The sequence below is a fragment of the Astyanax mexicanus genome, chromosome 20, assembly GCF_023375975.1.
Source record: "Astyanax mexicanus isolate ESR-SI-001 chromosome 20, AstMex3_surface, whole genome shotgun sequence".
NCBI classification, from domain to species: Eukaryota; Metazoa; Chordata; class Actinopteri; order Characiformes; family Acestrorhamphidae; genus Astyanax; species Astyanax mexicanus.
The window spans coordinates 21899347-21919170 of NC_064427.1; the positions used below are offsets into that span (position 1 = coordinate 21899347).

Below are 19824 nucleotides of genomic sequence, written 5' to 3' on the forward strand. Positions count from 1 at the left end.
TTTTAGCTTATCCTCACTGCTAGCATTTTCTCACTGCTAGCTGTAATAACTGATGGTCTATTCTCACTACTAAACTCAACAACTGCTATCATTTTCCCAAAGTTAACCTAGCCTTTCCTCATTGTTTGCTCTAAAAGCTTCTAGTCTAGATTTTCTTTACTATTAGCCCTAAAATCACCTGCTATCGATTCCCAGTGCTAGCCTTTCCTCACTGTAAGCCAAAAAACAGCCATTTTATAGTCTATCCTCACTGCACACTGTTAGCCTTTGCAATTGCCAGTATTTTTCTATAGTTAGCCTTCCCTCAGTTTTAGCCCAACAACTTAACAACTGCTAGGTTCTCCTCACTACTAGCTGTAACAATTTGAAAGTCTATCCTCATTGCTAAACTTTAACTTTAAAACATTAGCCTTTTCCCTACAGCTGCATGGCCACAGCACCGGTGGGGACAGTCTGGAAACAGTGAATGAAGTTATATGATGCAACAGGGCTGTAAGCTCATATTCCTGTGGATTCCGGGAACTGTCTTTGAAGAAGGTTGCACATTATTAAGAACACTGAAACACTGTGTTCCACACAGCTGCTGTTCTGAGTGTTTCTGAGGCCTTTAGGGAAAAACCTCGGCAGACCCTAGAGAGTGGGTGGACACTGAAGGCCTTTCAGACAGAGGTCAGAGGTCTGCAGTGTGTTTCTCAGTGTATGGACTGAGTGGTCCAGTTTGAGTCAGGAGGCTGAACTTCAGCTTCTGGTTCAGTGTTCAGGTTTTTGGTGGGCGGTATTGAGCGCTAAAACTAAAAATTACGATATTTTTAAACTTACTGATTGTTCAGTGCCAAATATGTATGTCTTGACATCATTGGACTGCTTCCATGAACATGACTTAGTCTTTCCAGTCTTTCCTTTCCTGTTAGTCGTCTCCCTTTGTAAGCCTTAGCAACTGTTACCTACATAACAACTAAACCCACCACTAGTCCAGAGAGCATCACTACTGCACTAGTTCAGTTTCCCACTGAAAGAAAAAATGATTTGAAGACTCTATAGATCTCTTCAAAACACTACAGAACTCTATTTAAGTATTCAGAACTCTCTAAAACTCTATAGAACTCTATAGAAAACTCTACAACAACCCTCTAAACGTCTACTGAACTCTAGAGAACTCTACAAAACTCTCCAGAACTCTACAGAACACTCCATCGCTCGACAAAATTCTCCAAAACACTCTAGAACTCTCCAACACTCTCCAGAACTCTCCAGAACACTCCAACGCTCTACAAAATTCTCCCAAACTCTCCAGAACTGTTCAAAAATCTCCAGAACTCTACAGGCTTAATGCCTATCCAGGAAACCAACCCATAGTGTCTCAACTACTTGCAAAGGATAAATAAACTTTGTTACTTGAAACTTGAAGGTCATTATGGACAGTGTCAAAAGCTAAAACAGGCTGTGACCAAAATTACCGAAACCCTATTTAGGGTACTATTAATTAAGATCTATAAACACAAAAATCCTACAATACACTGTCACACAATGTCATTTACAGTAAAAAGAAAATGCCTATTTGGGAAACCAATAGTGTCTTACCTACTACCGATGTATGAACATCTTTCTCTATGAAGCTGTGACGATGCTGAAAGTGAGTAAAGTATTCAGTAATTGTTGACTATAGAAGGAGGATATTTAAGGAATATTACAATTCACATTTGTTTCATATTTAAATATCCACAATAAGAGAGAGAAGGTGTACAGTTAGGTTCTATGCAGTATTACTGTACATGTATTTATTTTACTTTTTAAAAACATAACCTCAGAAGCATTGAAAGTGAAAGTATATTTTACAGCTTGTGTTGCAACATTCATTGCTGTTGTCAAATAGCATTAAACAGCACAAACGAAAAAAAGAAAAACTTCAGAATTTCAAAGAGTCTACTAGTTTAAACAGGCCTAACTAGCCAACTAATTAAAAAATATATGAGTTGTGCAATCCATATTCTCCAGTATACACTCAACAGAAGACAATAATTTCCACAGATTTCCACAGTGTTGATTTGTGTGGATGAAGTGTACAGTTGTAAAAGGCTGTTAGAACACTGGGTTCTGTTCAGGTAACTCCGTTATGAAAACGACTCAGAGGTTCTGAATGTAAACATTGTGTCTGAGGCTCCAGGTCCAGAAACAGCAAGGCTATAAAAACAGCAGCTCTCCCACATGGATAGGCTTCACTCTGTGAAGGGTAATTTTCCTTTTAAAAGTTAAAAATACCATGAATTCACATCAGAACCAAACCCAAAGTTTGAGATGAAAAATAAAACCCCAGCTTTGAGGGAATAAGCGGTACAGTAAACCAGTGTTGTCAAAAAATGCTACAAAAATGACAACAGCTCATCAAAACTGGTGCAAAAGTTTAAAGTGTGCATTAGAGATAGAATTCAGCTAGCATCAGTTAGCCTACTAGGTCCTTACCAACCACTCATATAGCTATGAGTGCCTCAAAACCATTTCACTCTGACATTATACTATTATTTCTATATTGTATAATTTTACTGCTATGGAGTTCTAAATTAGTTTTAGCAGTTTTTTTTAGTTCTTTACACAGGATCCTCTTGTTTCTTGTTAATTATATATATATATAATTAACAAGAAACAAGAGGATCCTGTGTAAAGAACTAAAAAAAACTGCTAAAACTAATTTATGATATATGTATATATACAGGATCCTCTTGTTTCTTGTTAATTATATATATATATAATTAACAAGAAACAAGAAGATCCTGTATATATACATATATCATTATATTTCATATATATTTCTATCAATATATATCAATATATATCATTATATTTCTGTTTAATTAGTATATATTTAGTATATAAGTATATTAGTGCTTCCCTGATGCAGACTACCCCACCATACACCATAACCTTTCAATGTATGCATGAACAGTGTCCGGACACGTTGTGCAAATGATAATTAAACACTGAGACATGAAACCTGAAGGTCATCATAGAAACAGTGTGAAAAGCTAACACAGACTGTGACCAAAACAGATTCTTGTTTAGGCTTCTACGTATATCTAAATCAACACCTGAAAATCCCACAATGCACTGTTCATTTATAGTAATGAGCGTAGAGTACATCAGGAAGCAACAGGTAGTGGATCAAACTGGGGTCAATGTTTTTTGCTCTTATAGCTGTGAACCACAGAACACTGTGAATCTCCCATATTTTTCCAATATAGGTAATTCATTTCTAAATCTGATGTTTCTAGATCTGATTAAATCAGAGATCAGACACTACTCACCACTGTCTGTAGAGTTCTGAAGATTTCTGTACAGTTTTGAAAAGATGTCTGTAGAGTTTTAAGAGTTCAGAAGATTGTAGAGCTTTAATGTGTTAGGAAGAGTTCTGTGGATTTCTGAAGAGTTCTGGAGAGATTTGTAGAGTTTTGAAGAGTTCTGAAGGGTTCTTTAGATTTTTGTAGAGTTCAGAAGAGTCCTTTAGATGTCTGTAGATTTCTGTTGGGTTCTGAACAGTTGGGTTCTCTAGAATGTTTAATAGTTCTAAAGAGATCTGTAGAGTTTTGTAGAGTTCTGTGGAGTTTTGAAGAGTTCTGAAGATTTCTGTAGAGTTCTGAAGAGTTCTCTAGAGTTTTGAAAAGTTCTGGAGAGTTTTGAAGAGTACAGAAGAGTTTGGGGATCAGAAGTTTCTGAGCTTTCCGGAGTTAAAGAGCTTTGGCTGGTCTGCTGATCCGCTAACAGGAAAAGTGGAGCAGAGCGTGTGAGTGTGTGTGTGTGTATGAATGAGAAGTAAAGCAGACTGAAGTGTGTGAGTGTGCGTGTGAGAGTGTGTGTGTGTGTGTGTGAGGGTGAGAGTAGGCAGGCCAACATGCCTCTGTAAGGAAGAGGATGTTTGGTAATATGGGAAATGATTGGAGTTTCCCGCTGGGCTGCTGGATATGCTAGGAATGTGCCTTTAAAGAGACAAGTCCGCTTTAAAGGGCCCATATCTGATATTGTACATGTTTACTATTATTGCCACCTACCAGACCAGCAGGCAACTAGAAAAGACAACTTTACTTTTCATGACTGACTGAGTGCATGTTCACATCTGAAAGTCCAAACTAAGCTTTTTAATCTGTTCTGTTTTCAGTCCAGTTAGTTTGGGTTTCACACTGCAGTTTAGTGACTAAGCGACTAAACAACTTTGCTACGTCATTCTACATCTCATCGTCATCTATGTGGGTGGAGTCTTTCTGTCTATTGGTGTTTATAAATAAGAGTTAATCTACAGTTACAGTAGATATAGAATCATCACCACTGCAATCTGATGTGTTCTTTTACTGGAGTGTTCCTGATGAGAGCCAGTTTCATCATAATGTTCAATGGTGTTTGCAACTGCACTTGAAGATACTTCAAGTTGACGAGTTTAGCACAGCTGTTAACTGAAAGACATTTCCGGTGACTCTACCTCATGAAGCTGACTAAGAAAATGCAAAGATGTGCAAAGCTGTCATCTAAGCAAGATGTGCTACTTTGAAGAATGTAAAATATAAAACATTCTGTTTTTTTTAACACTTTTTTGATTACTACATAACTCCATGTTTTTTTTCATAGTTTAAAGAGTATAAACAAGGAAAACACACTAAATTCAGTGTGTCTAAACTTTTGATAGGTTGTTTATGCATAAATCTTTATCAGCAGCAACTGTAGGCTTAATCCAGCATTGCTACCGTGATATTAGTATCTCTATCGCAACATTAGCCTTGCCCAGCATTACTCTAGTGTTGGTCATAAGTCATGTAAATATAGCAAATACAGTAAATGTACATAAATATTGTAAACACTAGTAAATGTAGATGCAGTTTGCTATACATGGTTTAAGTATAGCTTTGGACTAAACAGCATTTTGAATGAAGATTTTTCATTGAAAGAAAAACATAGGGAATGACATGTATAATCCCTGTCTTAGAAACAGACACATATGGTCTGCATCCTGAGGTTCTAAGAGCAAGGCTTGAGTCCTGTACCAAATAAGCGCACATGAATTACTGCATGAAATTTAACAGAGGTCATATTTTATGCCACTTTCATGCAGGTTTGGATTTGCCTATCTTAGCAGCATATGAGTAGTCTCTTTCTGAGATCTTGGCTTCCACAGTTCCCCTGAACAAATTGTTGCTGTTGACTTATGGTTTAAACAATTGTCCCGGCCTGTGAACCAACAACCCAAGCTTCCATAATCAAGTCATGGGAGTTCTCAAATTCAGCACCCTTACAGTTCCCAGAATTTAAATAATACTGTAAACTAGCATCAAACAGGACAATACAAGACATAGTGAATAGATTAGTAAAATATTTAATATAAAACTTCATACATAATGCATACAGTGTGAGCAATCTTCATTATTTTTTCATGGAAAAATTACAAAAACACTGGTTATGGTTACAGAGGCAATAAATAGTGTTTACACACATAAATGAGGTTCAGTTTACACAGCGGGGCAGACTGAGCGCAGGGTCTCCATTGTTCAGCTCATCTTCACGATACTGACAGGTGAAACCCAGCACCCATGTCTACCTCCTACTGCAGGGGCTGCTCCAGCACACCTGGCACATCTGGCCAGGTTATTACAGCCCTTGCGAGCTGGTTCAGGCATGCCGGAGCAGGGTAATGCACACGTGCCATGCGTCAGGTCTCAGAACCCGAGATGGAGGTTCTGATTTAGTGTTAGGGGCTGAGAGGAAAACCTGGAACGGATCACTGGCCTCGCTGAAAACGTGGCAAAGAAAAACAGAGGTACTCAAACCTGGATCACGGATCCAAATGCGGTTCTGCTTATCTGATCACTGGCAGGTCATTAACGGAATAATCCATCCAGTGTTTCTCAGTCTAATCCTGATCTGATTAATCTGTAGCTCATAATTATTTAGCACAGACAGCTGGTTTAACAGCTCGTCTCCCTGAACTTAAAACAGAACAGAAAACCTGCTGACGTTCTGCTGAGAACCAGACGTTGCCAGATCAGATCAGTATTGAACATTACTCAACATTAAAGAACTTTGAATGGGTAATTGGACAATACTGAGAATTAAGATACATGGATCATAACAGTACTGAGCGTTACTCAACATTGGAGTACTTGAATTGGATCGGTATTTACCTATACTCAATATTAAAGTACTTTGATCAGATCAGTATTCATCAATATTCAGAATTAGAATACTCTGAACAGACTTCTATTAAATAATAATCTACATTAATGTACTCGGGTCAGATCAGTATTTACCGATACGCAACATTAAAGTACTCGAATTGGGTTGGTATTAATTACTCAACAAGTATTCTGTTTAGATTGGTACTGGACAACATTGGTTGTAATCGATACTCAAAATTAAAGTACTTTTATCAGATCGGTATTAACCGATATTCAGAATTAAAATACACTGAAGAGACTGCTACGGAATGATACTCTACATTATGGTACTTGTATCAGATTTTTATTGAACAATAATTAGCATTAAAATACTTGGATTAGGTTGCTATTGGACGATACACTGTGTTAAAGTACTTAGATCAGATTTCTATTGAACGCTATTTAGCATTAAGTACTTGGTTCAGATTGGTGTTGGACGATATTCTGCATTGATACTTCGAGATTAAATACATAGATCAGATTGGAGAAGCAAAAACTGGATTAGGACTCTCACTCGCACTTGTTTAGCAGGTTTTCTGTTTGTCACGTCTTTACAAATATGATTATGTTTTCATTTTAAACCATCTTTAATTGTGCTTTGGATCTGCTTAGCTAAAATTACATGTTGTTTCTGGCTGTCCAGATTTCGCTGATGTCAGAGTAAGTTCAGGGAAACGTGGTAAAATCACAGTCTGTGAAAAAGATCTGAATAACCAAGATTAGCTGTTGTTGAAAACTGTTGTTGTTCCCCTTTTTTAACCAGTTTGTGCTGCTGGTTTTATGCAGGTTAGGGGACTGGAAGTCACACTTGGCCCATCAGGACAGGAAGCGGAGTATTGCCAGTCAGTGGTTACATATGTAAACATCAACATGGAGCACAAGCGAGCACACAAGGTTTTGGCAGTGTAACACCACACGTCTTCATTACACACACAGAAGACTCCTGGACTGGACCTGCTACTGCTGAGCAGAAGTTCCGGACGGACCGTTCCCGTAGATCTCCTTCAGAACCAGCAGCGCTGTGTCTTCAGACTCCCTGCAGAAATAAATAAGCAGTGTTTATAAGATGTTCTACAGCAGGAGATGCTAGGCTAACACTGCACTTATATGGTCAGGACTGCTGGTATCACCAGCTCTGATACATCAGCTAACAGACGCCTGTACCAACCAGCATCAAAATGGGAGTGATGAGGGGGGAGAGCACCACCTACTGTACTAGTATACCTAACCAGAGAAAAACAGCATCATCTTCGGTACTATCTCTCTCTCAGACTCCGGCTGCTGATGGAGAAGCAGCATAATCTTACTGTACACTCTCTCAGACTCCGGCTGCTGATGTAGAAGCAGCATGACTTACTGTACTCTGTGTCTGTGTGTCTGTCTCACCAGTAGCACAGGTGACTCTGGATGGCGAACAGGTACTCGTTAAAGCTCTCGATCGGTGTCTCCTGAAGGACGTAATCAATCCGTCGACCACCGTTCAGCTTCCCTACAGTCACCTCCTTCCTGTCCTCGTTCTCCATCACAGACGCTGAAAAAAAAGGACAAAGGAGTCTTATTCTATTCACAATACTTCTGTACTTCTGCACATCTGTGTCAGCAGCAATGGATGCCATCTCTCTGGGTGTGTAGATGGCGCTCTTTCCCCTAATCACTCCTAGGGTGATGTGGATCAGCACAAGGCGTCTGTGAGCTGAGTCTCTGCGCTTTCCTCCGAGCACGCTGTGATGCTACTCTGTAATGCTGCATCAGCAGTAATGCGTAAAGAGGCGGAGTCTGACTTCACATGTATCAAGGAGGTGTGTGCTAGTCTTCACGCTCCTGGTGTGTTGGGGCATCACTAGTGATAGGGAGTGTCCTAATCAATGGGTTGGGTAACTGGCCTTTAAAATTGGGGAGAAATGGGATAAAAAAAAATAAAAAAAAAATCCTGAATACTTACTCTCCATATCCTCATTTAGATGTGCTGCTGCTGCTGTAGCGCCCCCTTCAGCCAATGCTGGAACAGGCAGCTGGGAAAAGCTCTGCCACACCGTCCGTAACGAGCCCAGAAGATCCGAACCCACGCGAGTTAGACCCTCCTTCAGCTCTGTTACAGTATATACATACAAACACACACAAAACATCACTACTTTTTCATTGTTGTTCCTATTATAATAACAATCAAATGTATTCACACTCCTGTTACAGATGTTTGCATTTTGTTAACAAAGTGATAAGTTACCCAGGTGCATCCTCTTCCTCCCTTTGTGGTGGGGCATCAGCATGGGTGGGACGTCCATATCTGGAGACAGAATCATGGGCTCTATCCGATATGCCACCGGGTCGAACTGAGCACGAGCAGATGTCAGATTATCATCAGAAATGTTTTAAATGAATGCATTAAAAGGTTAAAAGGTGTTAGTCTGTTTTTGGTCAGATGTGTAACAGATGTGCACAGATCATGCTAAAAGGTACTTTTAAAACATGCATTGTGGCATAATCTTTTTTCAGAGTAAATGAATATTGTTATTTTAGCAAAGGATTAGCAGTATCCTAGTTGGACACATGACCTGCAAAAGCTGTCATGGACAGAAAAAGGTTTCTGTAGGTTTTGGTACCCATTAGACCACCATGTTTAAGATTTATTATAATATGTTTCCCTCTCCCCAGTTAGAAACACTATTTTCAATTTAAAAGAAACAAAATTAAGGACTAGTGCTTTAAGTTTATTTTAAAAGCATGACTAATGTCAAATAAAACTAATATAGCAAATCGGTATAATAAAACAAATTACCACTATATACACTTTAATAATTTTGCTCTTACAGGATGGAAGATGTTGTAGAAGCTCCTGCAGGTGGGGAAGCTGTAGTTGGGGTGGATCCTCTTCAGCCCTCTGACTGTCAGGAACATTCCTATGGGTGATCCGAAGGCGAAGAAGGCCTGCGGGTGGAACACCAGCTGGGGGTAATCGATCGACACCTGCAGGACAGAGCAGGACTCCTCTTTTAAAAGCCTGAATTGAACATTTTTCTTTTACTGGACTTTTGACATCTGTAAGATTTCTTATGTGGAGCTAAATCATGCAATCAAAATACGCAGACCTCATAAGGTCTGTACTCTACAACTCTGTAGAGTACTCTACTGTATTCTACAACCCTGTAGAATACTCCACTGTACTCTACTCTACTGTACTCTACTGTATTCTACAACCCTGTAGATTACTCTATTGTACTCTACTCTACCACTCTGTAGATTACTCTACTCTACGCTACATAGTTATAACATCACAGTTCTGTATATAATTTTCTGTAGTTCAGCAGATCAAACTAAAGTTCCAAATAAAAAAAATAATCAAATCATTAATTCTGCACTTTGATTTGAGCTGCAGCTCAAGCAGGTGATGTATTACCTGTCCGATGCCGACGTCAAAGTGCTGGTAGTCCACAGCACTGGTGGTGGGAGGGGTCTCCTGGATGGTCTGGAGTTTAGATGAATTCTGGGAATGTTTGTCAGTTTGGACAGCAGGAGCCTGGAGCTGGATCAAGAGCGAACGAACAAAAATGAAATGTTTTACTAGATTTATCTCATATCTCACATCTCAAAAGTGCTCAATACACAAGTGGAGCAATAACACCTTTTTTTGGATAAAGTATCTTTAAACTGTTCACAAATATGTTAAATAACCTTCCAGCAACACTTTATTGAGAGACAATAAAGTGGTTTATGAACTACTGTAGATTTACGTATTATCATTCATCGTGCCAAGACGTTTCGCAGAGTCAGAGGAGGAATGCTGAAACAATAGCGGTTATCAGCCTCGGTTTCCAGATGAACACCCCAACCCTCCCCCAGCACCGCCCAATCTGCCCAGTCTCAGGAAGTGTCCCTGTCCCGGCTCGACTCAGCCCGGTTCCCTCAGCCCACAGTTAAAGCTGCAGAACCACATTATCAATCAAATCACAGCCTCACCTTCCACTTCTTCACACAGTGCAGGATCTTCTTGCGAGGGCCGAGTGGGATCCCCAGCTCCTTTAGATCCCCCTCAGAACACAGCATCTGCACACCAGAGAGATGGGAGGGTCAACGTGAGAAACCGGGTCACACCAGAACCCTCGAATCAGCACCACATACACACTACCATCTCACCACATTTCACTACATGCTACAGGTCCTAGTGTGGTTCCAGATATAGTAGACGAAGTGTGAACTGTGTAGGACCAGAAGGACCAGTCTGTGATTGTTCTCCTGTATTGTGAAACGTTTGGTGTCCCTGATTTGAATATCTCAAAAGTCTGGATGAGAGTCTTGAGTCAACTCTCAAGCCTCATCTCAAGACTCATCTTTAGCTATAAGTCTGAGATTATTTTTGAAGGTATGAATCTGAAGTGGGAGTCTGTGTTAAGAAACTAGTCTTTAGGTGCTAGTCTGAGCAATGTTTTGAGTCTGAAGCATGAGTCTATACTGAGACTCACCTTCAGGAGGAAGTCTAGACTCGAATCTGACTCAAATCTTAAGTGTGACTCAAGTCTTGAGTCGATTCAAGATTTGAGTCTTTGTGTATGAGTCTGAAGTGGGAGACTGACTCGACCGAATGATTAGTCTTGAAACAGAGTACCATTGTGAGTCTGGGTATGAGTCTGGGGTACGAGTTTTAAGCCTCATGTTCCTGCAGAGTCTGAGTCTATTCCTGAGTCTTGAGTGAAGTCCAAGTTTTAAGTCTGTGGGTACAAGTCTAAAGCATGAGTCTGCATCAAGGCTAGTCTTAAGACGTCCTGAGTCACAGTCAAATCTCTAGTCCTAATTAATTAAAACCTAATTCACCACTGAAGCCTCACCAGAGCCTCCATGTCCACTTGCTCTTTCTGCAATTTTCTCAGATGTTCCTCCAGCCCCATGCTCGTCAGCACCTCCTCCAGGCTGTCTGAGGAACTGCAGGGTGGCTCTGAGGAGGAGCTGAAGTCTTCTGTGTTCTCTGAGACCTAAAAGATACAAAGTCCCACTTAAAAAAGTGAATTTCAAGTTCATCTTCCAGAGGTTGGCTGCTTTAAAACATGGCAAATGACTTTTGGCATGTCCGTGTATTTACTGTAAAATGAAATGAATGTACAAAAAAAATATAAAAAATCCATTACAAACCTCTTCTGGCTCGGAGGTCTCTGATGCTGCTTTCTGATTGGTCAGAAGGTCAAACAGGATCAAAGAGCCTGCAAAATAATTAAAAACTACATCAAATGCCTTTGAATTGTTTCTAAGATTAATATTAACAATAATAAAATATATCTTATCTTTATACACATAATTTCACAGTCTGGCTTCGTTACAGCCTGAATATTAATTTCAACTCCCCAGTTTATTAAATTCTAGTCCCTTCCCTATTATCTAGAGCTCTCTAATCACATGATGCTACACTATATGCACACAGTCATATATATTTTTCTATTAGACTATTAAAATAAGCTTTAGTTGAAGTAAATGTTTCTGCTGTCCAAAGAAGATTTTGACTAGATTCTGATATGATGGCATTCAGCATCAAATTACCAAACTAATGTGAGTATTAGGCATGGTACCAATAGCTTTAAATAATTTGTTTATCTATTGCAAAGGGTACTTTTCTATTGGCAATACTTATAATATACAATATATATATAAATGTAGTATACTACATTTTTCTCAACAGTATTTTACAGTTTGTAACATAATATCACTGCAGATCAAAAACGCTTGGAGGAGAACACTAATGTAAATTCTGTTCTGTTCGCCAACAGATTCTCATGCTAAATGATTTGAGGAGGGAGGACTGTCTTACAAACCCAAACAAACAGAGAGTGGACAGTTATACTCTCTGGGACTTCCACACTCCCAATCACTGACGTATGGCTGGGGTATCACCAGCGAACTCCCGAGAACAGAGTCAACACTTAAACGGCTGCTCCATTCAGAGTCCCAATAAGTGAACTATAATCTAAGAGGTACTGACCCAGACTGTGCCCGGCCACAGACACGGCGCCGGAGAAGTTTGGGTGCCGGAGCAGAAACAGGCTGTGCAGGCGGTTTATCTCAGACGCTACTGTGTCCACTATGGTCTGGCAGTAGGTGGGGCTGTTGTAGAAGAACAGGTCCAGCACCGTGTCATTGCTGAACTGTCTCAGACGGCTGATGCTGGGCAACGTGATCCGCTCGATATCTCTGTTTAACAGGAGAAGAGGGACACTCGGGTTAACCAAGGATGAATACAGAATACAGGAAGAATATTTTTAAACATTTTTATACATGTTTAAAACCTCTTTAGTAACACACTGTTGGGATCAATTTAAAAAGATAAAATTAAAAATAAAGATACAAATACATTATTGTTCTGTATATCAAATGTGAGGGATTGGATGTGTGGGTTTTCTATTTATTTATTTTGTGTATTAACTAGTAAAACTGTGATACATATAAAAACTTTAAACATATAAAATAAATTGTAAAAATCTGATCACATGTGATATTGATTATATTAATATTGACAGTATTATTTAGGGATTATTTTTCATTCTTTAATGATGAAGAACATGGTCTGGAATCACAGAATAATTTTAGTTAAAATAAAAATGTGAAAGGAGGGAAAAATACGAAAAAAAGGGAAAAAATTTAAAATATTGGGCCTTAATTATTGCTGTTTCTAACAGATGTTTACTGTTCTGTAAAATAAACCTCTATAAACACATATTATGATATTATGATGAGGTAAATGTTCTGGTCATTAATAAAATTAACCATTAACCCAATTATAACACAATAATAATTAGTGTTGCTTTTTACATTTTGAAATGTTTAAAAGTATCTTATGTGCATATAATAAGTGTTTAAAATATCTAATATTATATATAACACAAATATGTAATTTTTTATAATGTTTCTTTTCATTAAAACATGTAATATTTATAATTATATTACAATATTTTATGATATAAAATGTGTAGTGTGGATATTAATGCGTAGTTGGAGAGTTTGTTGTGAGGACTGATGATGATGACGACTTCTAGAGCTCTTCCCTCCTGATTAATCCTGATTTAAAAGGTTTTATATTTTTATCTTTACAGGAGAAATAAAAAGAAATGTATTCTTAACAGACCGGTCCACTCCGGTGCTCTCTCCGTGCAGAACTTTGTGCCAGTTGACCGGCAGGAACTCCACACGGCCGATGGAGCGGTGGACCTCGGCGGGGCTGAAGTGGCTGCTGATGAGCGCCAGAGAGGCACTGCGGAACTCGTTTACTAAAAACACAACAGAATAAAAGATAATGAAATTAAAGAACCTTAAAAACAAACACTAACATCTCAGACACTGAATAATAACCTCAGTCTGTTTTCATGTATTTGCTGAATGATGAACGTTTGAACTCACCACACTGGACGATGCCTCTGAGGCGCAGGTCACATGCCGGACCAATCCCGTGCACCATGAACACCAGATGATCCACCATGTCGGGCTCTCCTACAGAAACACTCACAATTAATAATCACTGTTTAGCTGTGATTTTAATATTCAAGTCCATTTTACAGATAACAGTGAATTATAGAGTGCCAGAAAGCACATAATTAGGTTTATTATGAGCTCATTAATAATAATGAAGTTCCCATATAACACGTAATTTTGACACAGTTTTAGATGAGCGATGTAGTGTTTGATGACCAAACATTCACTTTTATGTTATTTGAGTCTTCACTTGGTGGCACAATAGAAGCCAATCAACTTAAACTCACAGTAAGAGCTAGCCAGAATAAAGTACAGTGTTGGGGGGGGATGTGGTGGGGTGCTAACCAGGCTTGTTATAGCTCTGCGATCTGTGTGCAATCTGTGTTTGGATGCTCACCCTCTGGGATTTCTACTGGGATATTCTCGATCCCTCTCTTTAGGGTTCTGGGCTGGCTGCGTTCCCCGGGGGATGGAGGAAAGTCCTTGAAGTAGTTTGGGTGCTGCGTCATCAGCTAAAAAAGTACAGGGTTCACCAATTAGCAATATTAATTCATAATATAATTCTAGCTTAAATAACATACATTTAACACAGTGTATACACATTAAAATACACATTGTTTTTAGAATAATAAGAGCAGATACACTCTTACTCCCACCATCTCTAATTTACTGTCTTTTACTAAGATTGCAAACTATCAGAGTGATAGTTGATCTGCTGAAAGTGAGACCTTTGGGTTGTGCAGAATGACTGTTTCTCCTGTGGGCAGCTCCAGGTTACTCTTCCATTCTCCCAGAGTCACGGCGATCATATACGCATCCTGTTTAATACAGATCATTCAGGTCATTCAGACTGTAAACTACATTACATAACTCATATTTTCTGAGGAACTCTTTTTGGTACTATATATGATCATTTAAAACCAAAAATCTCAATATAGAAAACATGCATAAGTAAATAAATAACAATTTGGAATAAGAAAATACAATTCATAGAGATGTAATTATATACACCCAGCACAAAAAGTAAGGAAATTTGTATTTGGCTGATTATTTCTTTGTTGTAACAATGAATCTTTAACAAAAACAAAAATCGTATACTGTTGCAAAGTCTGTTAATTTCCATTTTAAATAAAGCCGCATTTGTAAGGAACATGCATTTGTGGGATGAGCAGCAGAGCAGAGTATGTGGATTAAACCCATGAAAAAAATAGTCAAAGCTTCTCTGCCAAAGTCAAACAGTTGTTATTGATGTTTGTTTTGAGCCTCTGGCTTCCCAGGTGCTGCACCTGTGATCATGGGCTCTTAAACAGTGTTCAGTAGGTATCTGCTGCTCCAAGAATTTGCATAATGCCACGTTTGATTGATCTGGATATAGATGGGGTCCGTTCTGTAGGGCAACTTTAGGCTTGTGTTCCACAAAACATATAAGAGGGGTTATCAGAGACTCAAGAAGTCCCAAGAAAATCCTCAATCACCAAACAACTCAATGGCAGAATAAACCCACATAAAATATCAGCTCTACTGCTCAAATCACAAATACATGTTTCTCACAAATGTGGCTCCATTTAAAGGAGAACTCCAGTGTAAAATGATCTTTTGGTGTAGTAAAACATGATAAAAAGTACTTACCATTTGAATAGCACACCTCAGCTCTCCTGCAGCTTCCTGAGATCCAGTTATTTTGTGCTTTTTGCCAAGCACTCGCATCGCTATCGCATAAAATGCTTTTTACACCGTTAGCTCCACACCTCTTTGAAGATGAAAGCTAGCAGCACAGGATGTAAACAGTGGTTTTTGACAAACTTCTTGTGTACTTTTTAAGTTACTAATGCCTCATTTTAAATGTCAGGGACCTCCGGATTCTAGCAAGGAGATGTGGAGCTACTTTGAGCCTGGATAACAGTGGAAAAAGCTATTTTATCAGCACAAAATTACTGGATCTCAAAAAGGTGTAGGAGAGCAGTGGTGGGCTATTCACCAAAGGTAAGTACTTTTTTATCATGTTTTACTACACCGAAAGTCAATTTTACACCAGAGTTCTCCTTTAAGAGAGAAATTAACAGACTTCAACTGTATAATATTTATTACCGAAAGCAATGGATGTTGAAGTAGGGGTGGGTGCGGCTCACCTCCAGCAGGCTGCTGATGTCCTCAGTGTGGGGGGTGTAGCTTATCTCTTTACTACCCTTATGGAACCAGGAGCAGCGGCAAACCTCCGATGAGGTCTGGTCCCAATAAACAGCATACCGCCTCCTCTCTTTCACACATACATCATAACGCCTTCCCTCTGTAGCCACCACCACCTCCCCCTCACTCTCACCCACTATAACACACAATATATAACGTAAATAAATGTACAGTATGCAATATTAATAGAAACTGCAGACGCTGACTTTATTTTTCTATTACTTTTAATGCTTTAGTGACTGAATATTGTATTAGAAGCATTAATAAAATATTGAAATATTACTAATAAAAGTCACACAGAGTGTAAACTTCATTAATTATTATTGCTATGTAATAGTACTGCATAAATCTATATAATTATACATTTATACACTCATAGTCAAAGAATAGCTGCACCCAGAACGAATCAACCAACAGGATTTTTGCTATTATGGCAAAAAACCTTTACTCTTCATTACAGGAACTTTAACAGCCCAACGTTACTGAAGTTAATGATGTTCTGAAACCAGAGACTCTACCTTTACTGAACACTCTCTATGTGCTCTATTGTGCTCTACGGTGCTCTTCCACACACTGCTGCTGCTGCGTCTCAAGAGCTTTGAGTCTTCAAGACACTGCAGATACTAAACCATGTCCAGCTGATGTATCTCCAGATCTATCCCTCATTATAGAAAATGTGTGGGATGTTATTCTATTGGACGCTTTATCAACACTCCTGTACTCCTACCACACAATCTGCAGGAACTAAGTTAGAATATTGGAGCTATTATGGGATAGATTATCACAGGAGGAACATTAGGCACCTCTACCACTTTCTTCATGCTGAGACGTCTGGCATGTTGCAGGTATGTGTAGATATAAATAAATAAATATTACCATAAATATCAGTCTAAATTTCTAATCATCTATTGTTCCTGCTAACTTTTATCTTCATCTGGGTGCAGATATTGTTCTGATAATGAGTTTATACTGTTTTACTTAATGTAGAATAAAAGTCCTACAGACCACCAGTGAAGGCGTCCTCGAGTCTGTGAGAATCCTCATAGCTGAAGGGCTGCCAGCAGTCCCTGCCCTCAGACGTCTGGTTGTAGAACCAGTGGTGCTGAACCGGTTCATACGGCTCTGGGGGGTCCAGCATGATCCAGTCCGGACCACCACCTCCTCCCTCAGAGCCTAGGCCTGCAACATATCACAAAACTTCTCATTCAATGTGTTTTCTTTCTTTTTACGATTTTTTAAACTGTACATTTAATATTGTAAATATTGAGACAAATATGAAATTATGTGGTAAATAGTAAACAGTGTTTCTCCTCCACATTAATCCCCTAATCTAAACCTGATGAACTAAGATGGTGATTTGAGGTGATTTAATTGGGATGAGCTGGAGCTTCACAGCATGAAAAAAAAAAACTGCAGCTATTGTTCAGCACCTCCAGGACTCCTTCCTTCAAAATGCTGAAAAAACTTTTCCAGACACTGAGATTAAAATACCAAGAGTGTGCAGATCTGTCCTCAAAGATAAATGTAATACTTAGAAGAATCTAAATTATTTAACATATTTGATTGTTTAACACTTTTTTTTACTAAAAAAAATGCATGTGTTTTGTATAGGAAAAGACACAATATTTTGGGCAAAATGATGGGGTTGAACCATTTTTTTATATTACAGGTTGTTTATTATGAAAACATTTTACTTATAAGGTATATTACACAGTTATAAAAGGCCACTGTATTCATAGACTAGTGGCATTTAAGATTACCTGTTTTGTGGTGTAATAAGGTTTTAAAATGTGAAAATTCAGGTCACTGCAGTTTAATACTGTAGACTGAGAATGTAACAGCTGTGAAGCAACCAAAATCTCTCGCTCTCTCGCTCTCACACTCTCACACACACACACACACACACACAACCTTTTGTCTCGGTGTCTGAAAATCTGTGTATAGAGCAATACTTGACTACGTTATCATTGTGCGTCAGCAGGGTGTTTTTCCCACAGTTAGCCAAATTCTCTTTTAGCCAGGTTACATAATACAATAGTCATGTTCAGCTTTTTTGAAAAGTTGCAGCAAAATACTTAGCAGATGACACGGCTCCCCAAACCATTAACTGATTATGGAAAATTCACAATAGACCTCAAGCAGTTTGGACTGTGTGTCTCTCCACTCTTCCTCCAGACTCTGCTCCCTTGATTTCCAAATAAAATGTAAAATTTACTGATGATCAGTGATGTTTTGGAGAGTCATGTCGTCTGCTGGTGTTGGTCCACTGTGTTATATCGAGATATTTTCCCAGAAAATCTTCCCTCTGCTGACAACTTTTATGGAGATTTGGATTTTATTTTCCAGCAGGACTTGGCACACTGCCCACACAGCCAAATGTACCAATTGGTCTTATATAATATTTAAATTTTCTGAGACACAGATGTTAGGGTTTTCATTGGCTAAAAGCCATAAACATAATCAACAATAAAATAAAGAATCACTTAAATTAGATCACTCTGTGTGTAATACATCTATATAATATATGAGTTTCACAGTTTGAATTGAATTACTTTTCAATGATGTTCTAATTTTCTTTCAGATATCTTAAATATTTAAACTAGGTTTAAATTAAACAACAAGGATTTGAGTAACAAGTGTGTTTATGCCCCTAGTTATTATTATATAACTTTACATATTCCTTTTTATTTGCATTATTATATATTATAAAGGCTATTAGAATGACACAATTAGATTAACAACAACATAACCAATAGCTAATAATGACCACAGATTTGTAAATTAATAATCTGTGGTGTTGGCAAAGCTGTTTGTGAGGTAAACAAACGAGAAATAAACACTATAAAGAAGATAAACAAACCAGCAGCTAATGCTAAAGAAGCTAAGGCAGCTGAAGCTAAGGAGTGGAGGACAGCTGAAGGTCCTGTTTACGCCATAAAAATAAATAATAAATAAATAAGTGAATAAAAGACGGACAGAAACATGCTGATAACTACAAATATAGTGTTTTTAATATTAAAAACCCGAAACATGTAAAATATAAAAGTGATAATCTAACAGCTCTGCTACAGATAAAATCAGCACTACAGCACAGCGCTTTAAACCCTGTAATATAAATATAACTATATAACTCTACACCGCGTTAAAGACCTTCCCACAGTCTGATTAGACTCGGATCAGCCGGGTAATCAGATCAGTTCTGTATTAATCAGACCGCAGATCTAATTACACACTACAGGAGCAGAAAATCAGACTTTAACAGATATAAACACAGCCTTACCCTCCAGCTCCGACATACGGGTACTCATCAGGCCCAGAAAGCGCGAGAACGGCGTTTCAGACTGATCTGAAGCTGCGCGAGCTCCTGAGTGTTTATATCAGACCTGAACCAGGTGAAAGGTCACCTCAGGCCAAACCAGACGCCCATCAGACCACGTGACAGCATGAGGTCATTCACTGATCTGATCAATGAGTCATCATAATCAGATCATAATCAGATCATAATTTCTGGACAGGATGACTGTGTGTGTAAGTTATGGTCCTGAGAGCAAATACAATTAATAAACATTACTTTTATCAGTTAGTGTTGAAATTCTTTTTTAATTGTTTTGAAGGGGTGTGTGCTCCAGGGGTCTAAAGCGCTGTCACTGTGATCAGAGGATTGCACGTTCGAATCCCTTTCATGCAGCTTGCCATCAGCTACCGGAGCCCTAAGAGCGCAATTGGCCTTGCTCTCTCTAGGTGGGTAGATGCGACAAGTATGAGAAAGAGCAGTAGGTCATGCTGCTTCTCCATCAGCAGCCGAAGTCTGAGAGAGATTACAGTAGATCATGCTGCTTCTCCATTAGTTGCCGGAGTCCGAGAGAATACAGTACGTAGTGCTCTATGGTTAGTGGACTGGGTAACTGGCCTTCTACATTGAGAAGAAAATTGGGGAGCATTAGCATTGCTAATATCATTATCTTATCTATGTATGTTGAGATGCTTACAAGACCACAGG

General features: G+C 38.7%; 1 protein-coding gene and 1 long non-coding RNA gene across 3 annotated transcripts; one reads left to right on the forward strand and one right to left on the reverse strand.

The window, feature by feature from the left end:
* Nucleotides 1-5337: 5337 nt before the first annotated feature.
* Nucleotides 5338-19210, reverse strand: ddhd2 (DDHD domain containing 2). The gene is made up of 17 exons (XM_049468362.1): nucleotides 19105-19210; nucleotides 16830-17003; nucleotides 15767-15960; nucleotides 14366-14455; nucleotides 14035-14149; nucleotides 13566-13655; nucleotides 13294-13435; nucleotides 12154-12362; nucleotides 11313-11380; nucleotides 11012-11155; nucleotides 10146-10232; nucleotides 9586-9711; nucleotides 9000-9155; nucleotides 8416-8521; nucleotides 8134-8280; nucleotides 7578-7722; nucleotides 5338-7227 (listed from the first exon to the last, which is right to left on the reverse strand). Exons 1-17 carry the CDS (start codon nucleotides 19130-19132, stop codon nucleotides 7149-7151), a joined length of 2100 nt encoding a protein of 699 aa, XP_049324319.1. The 5' UTR covers nucleotides 19133-19210; the 3' UTR covers nucleotides 5338-7148.
* LOC111195058 (uncharacterized) lies at nucleotides 8199-12159 on the forward strand. Of its 2 annotated transcripts, XR_002651449.2 has the most exons (3): nucleotides 8199-8288; nucleotides 9002-9140; nucleotides 11942-12159. It is a non-coding gene; the product is annotated as an uncharacterized LOC111195058 (long non-coding RNA). The 2 variants fall into 2 exon arrangements; XR_007427344.1 differs by lacking the exon at nucleotides 11942-12159 and having other exon boundaries at nucleotides 9002-9539.
* Nucleotides 19211-19824: the final 614 nt, after the last annotated feature.

Coding starts and splice junctions, on each gene's coding strand:
- ddhd2 (XM_049468362.1), bottom strand. CDS start 19,132: ATGAGTACCCGTATGTCGGAGCTGGAGG. Junction 8,281..8,415: donor GAGGAAGAGGATGCACCTGG/GTAACTTATCAC, acceptor ATACTGTAACAG/AGCTGAAGGAGGGTCTAACT. Junction 7,228..7,577: donor CAGAGTCACCTGTGCTACTG/GTGAGACAGACA, acceptor TTATTTCTGCAG/GGAGTCTGAAGACACAGCGC.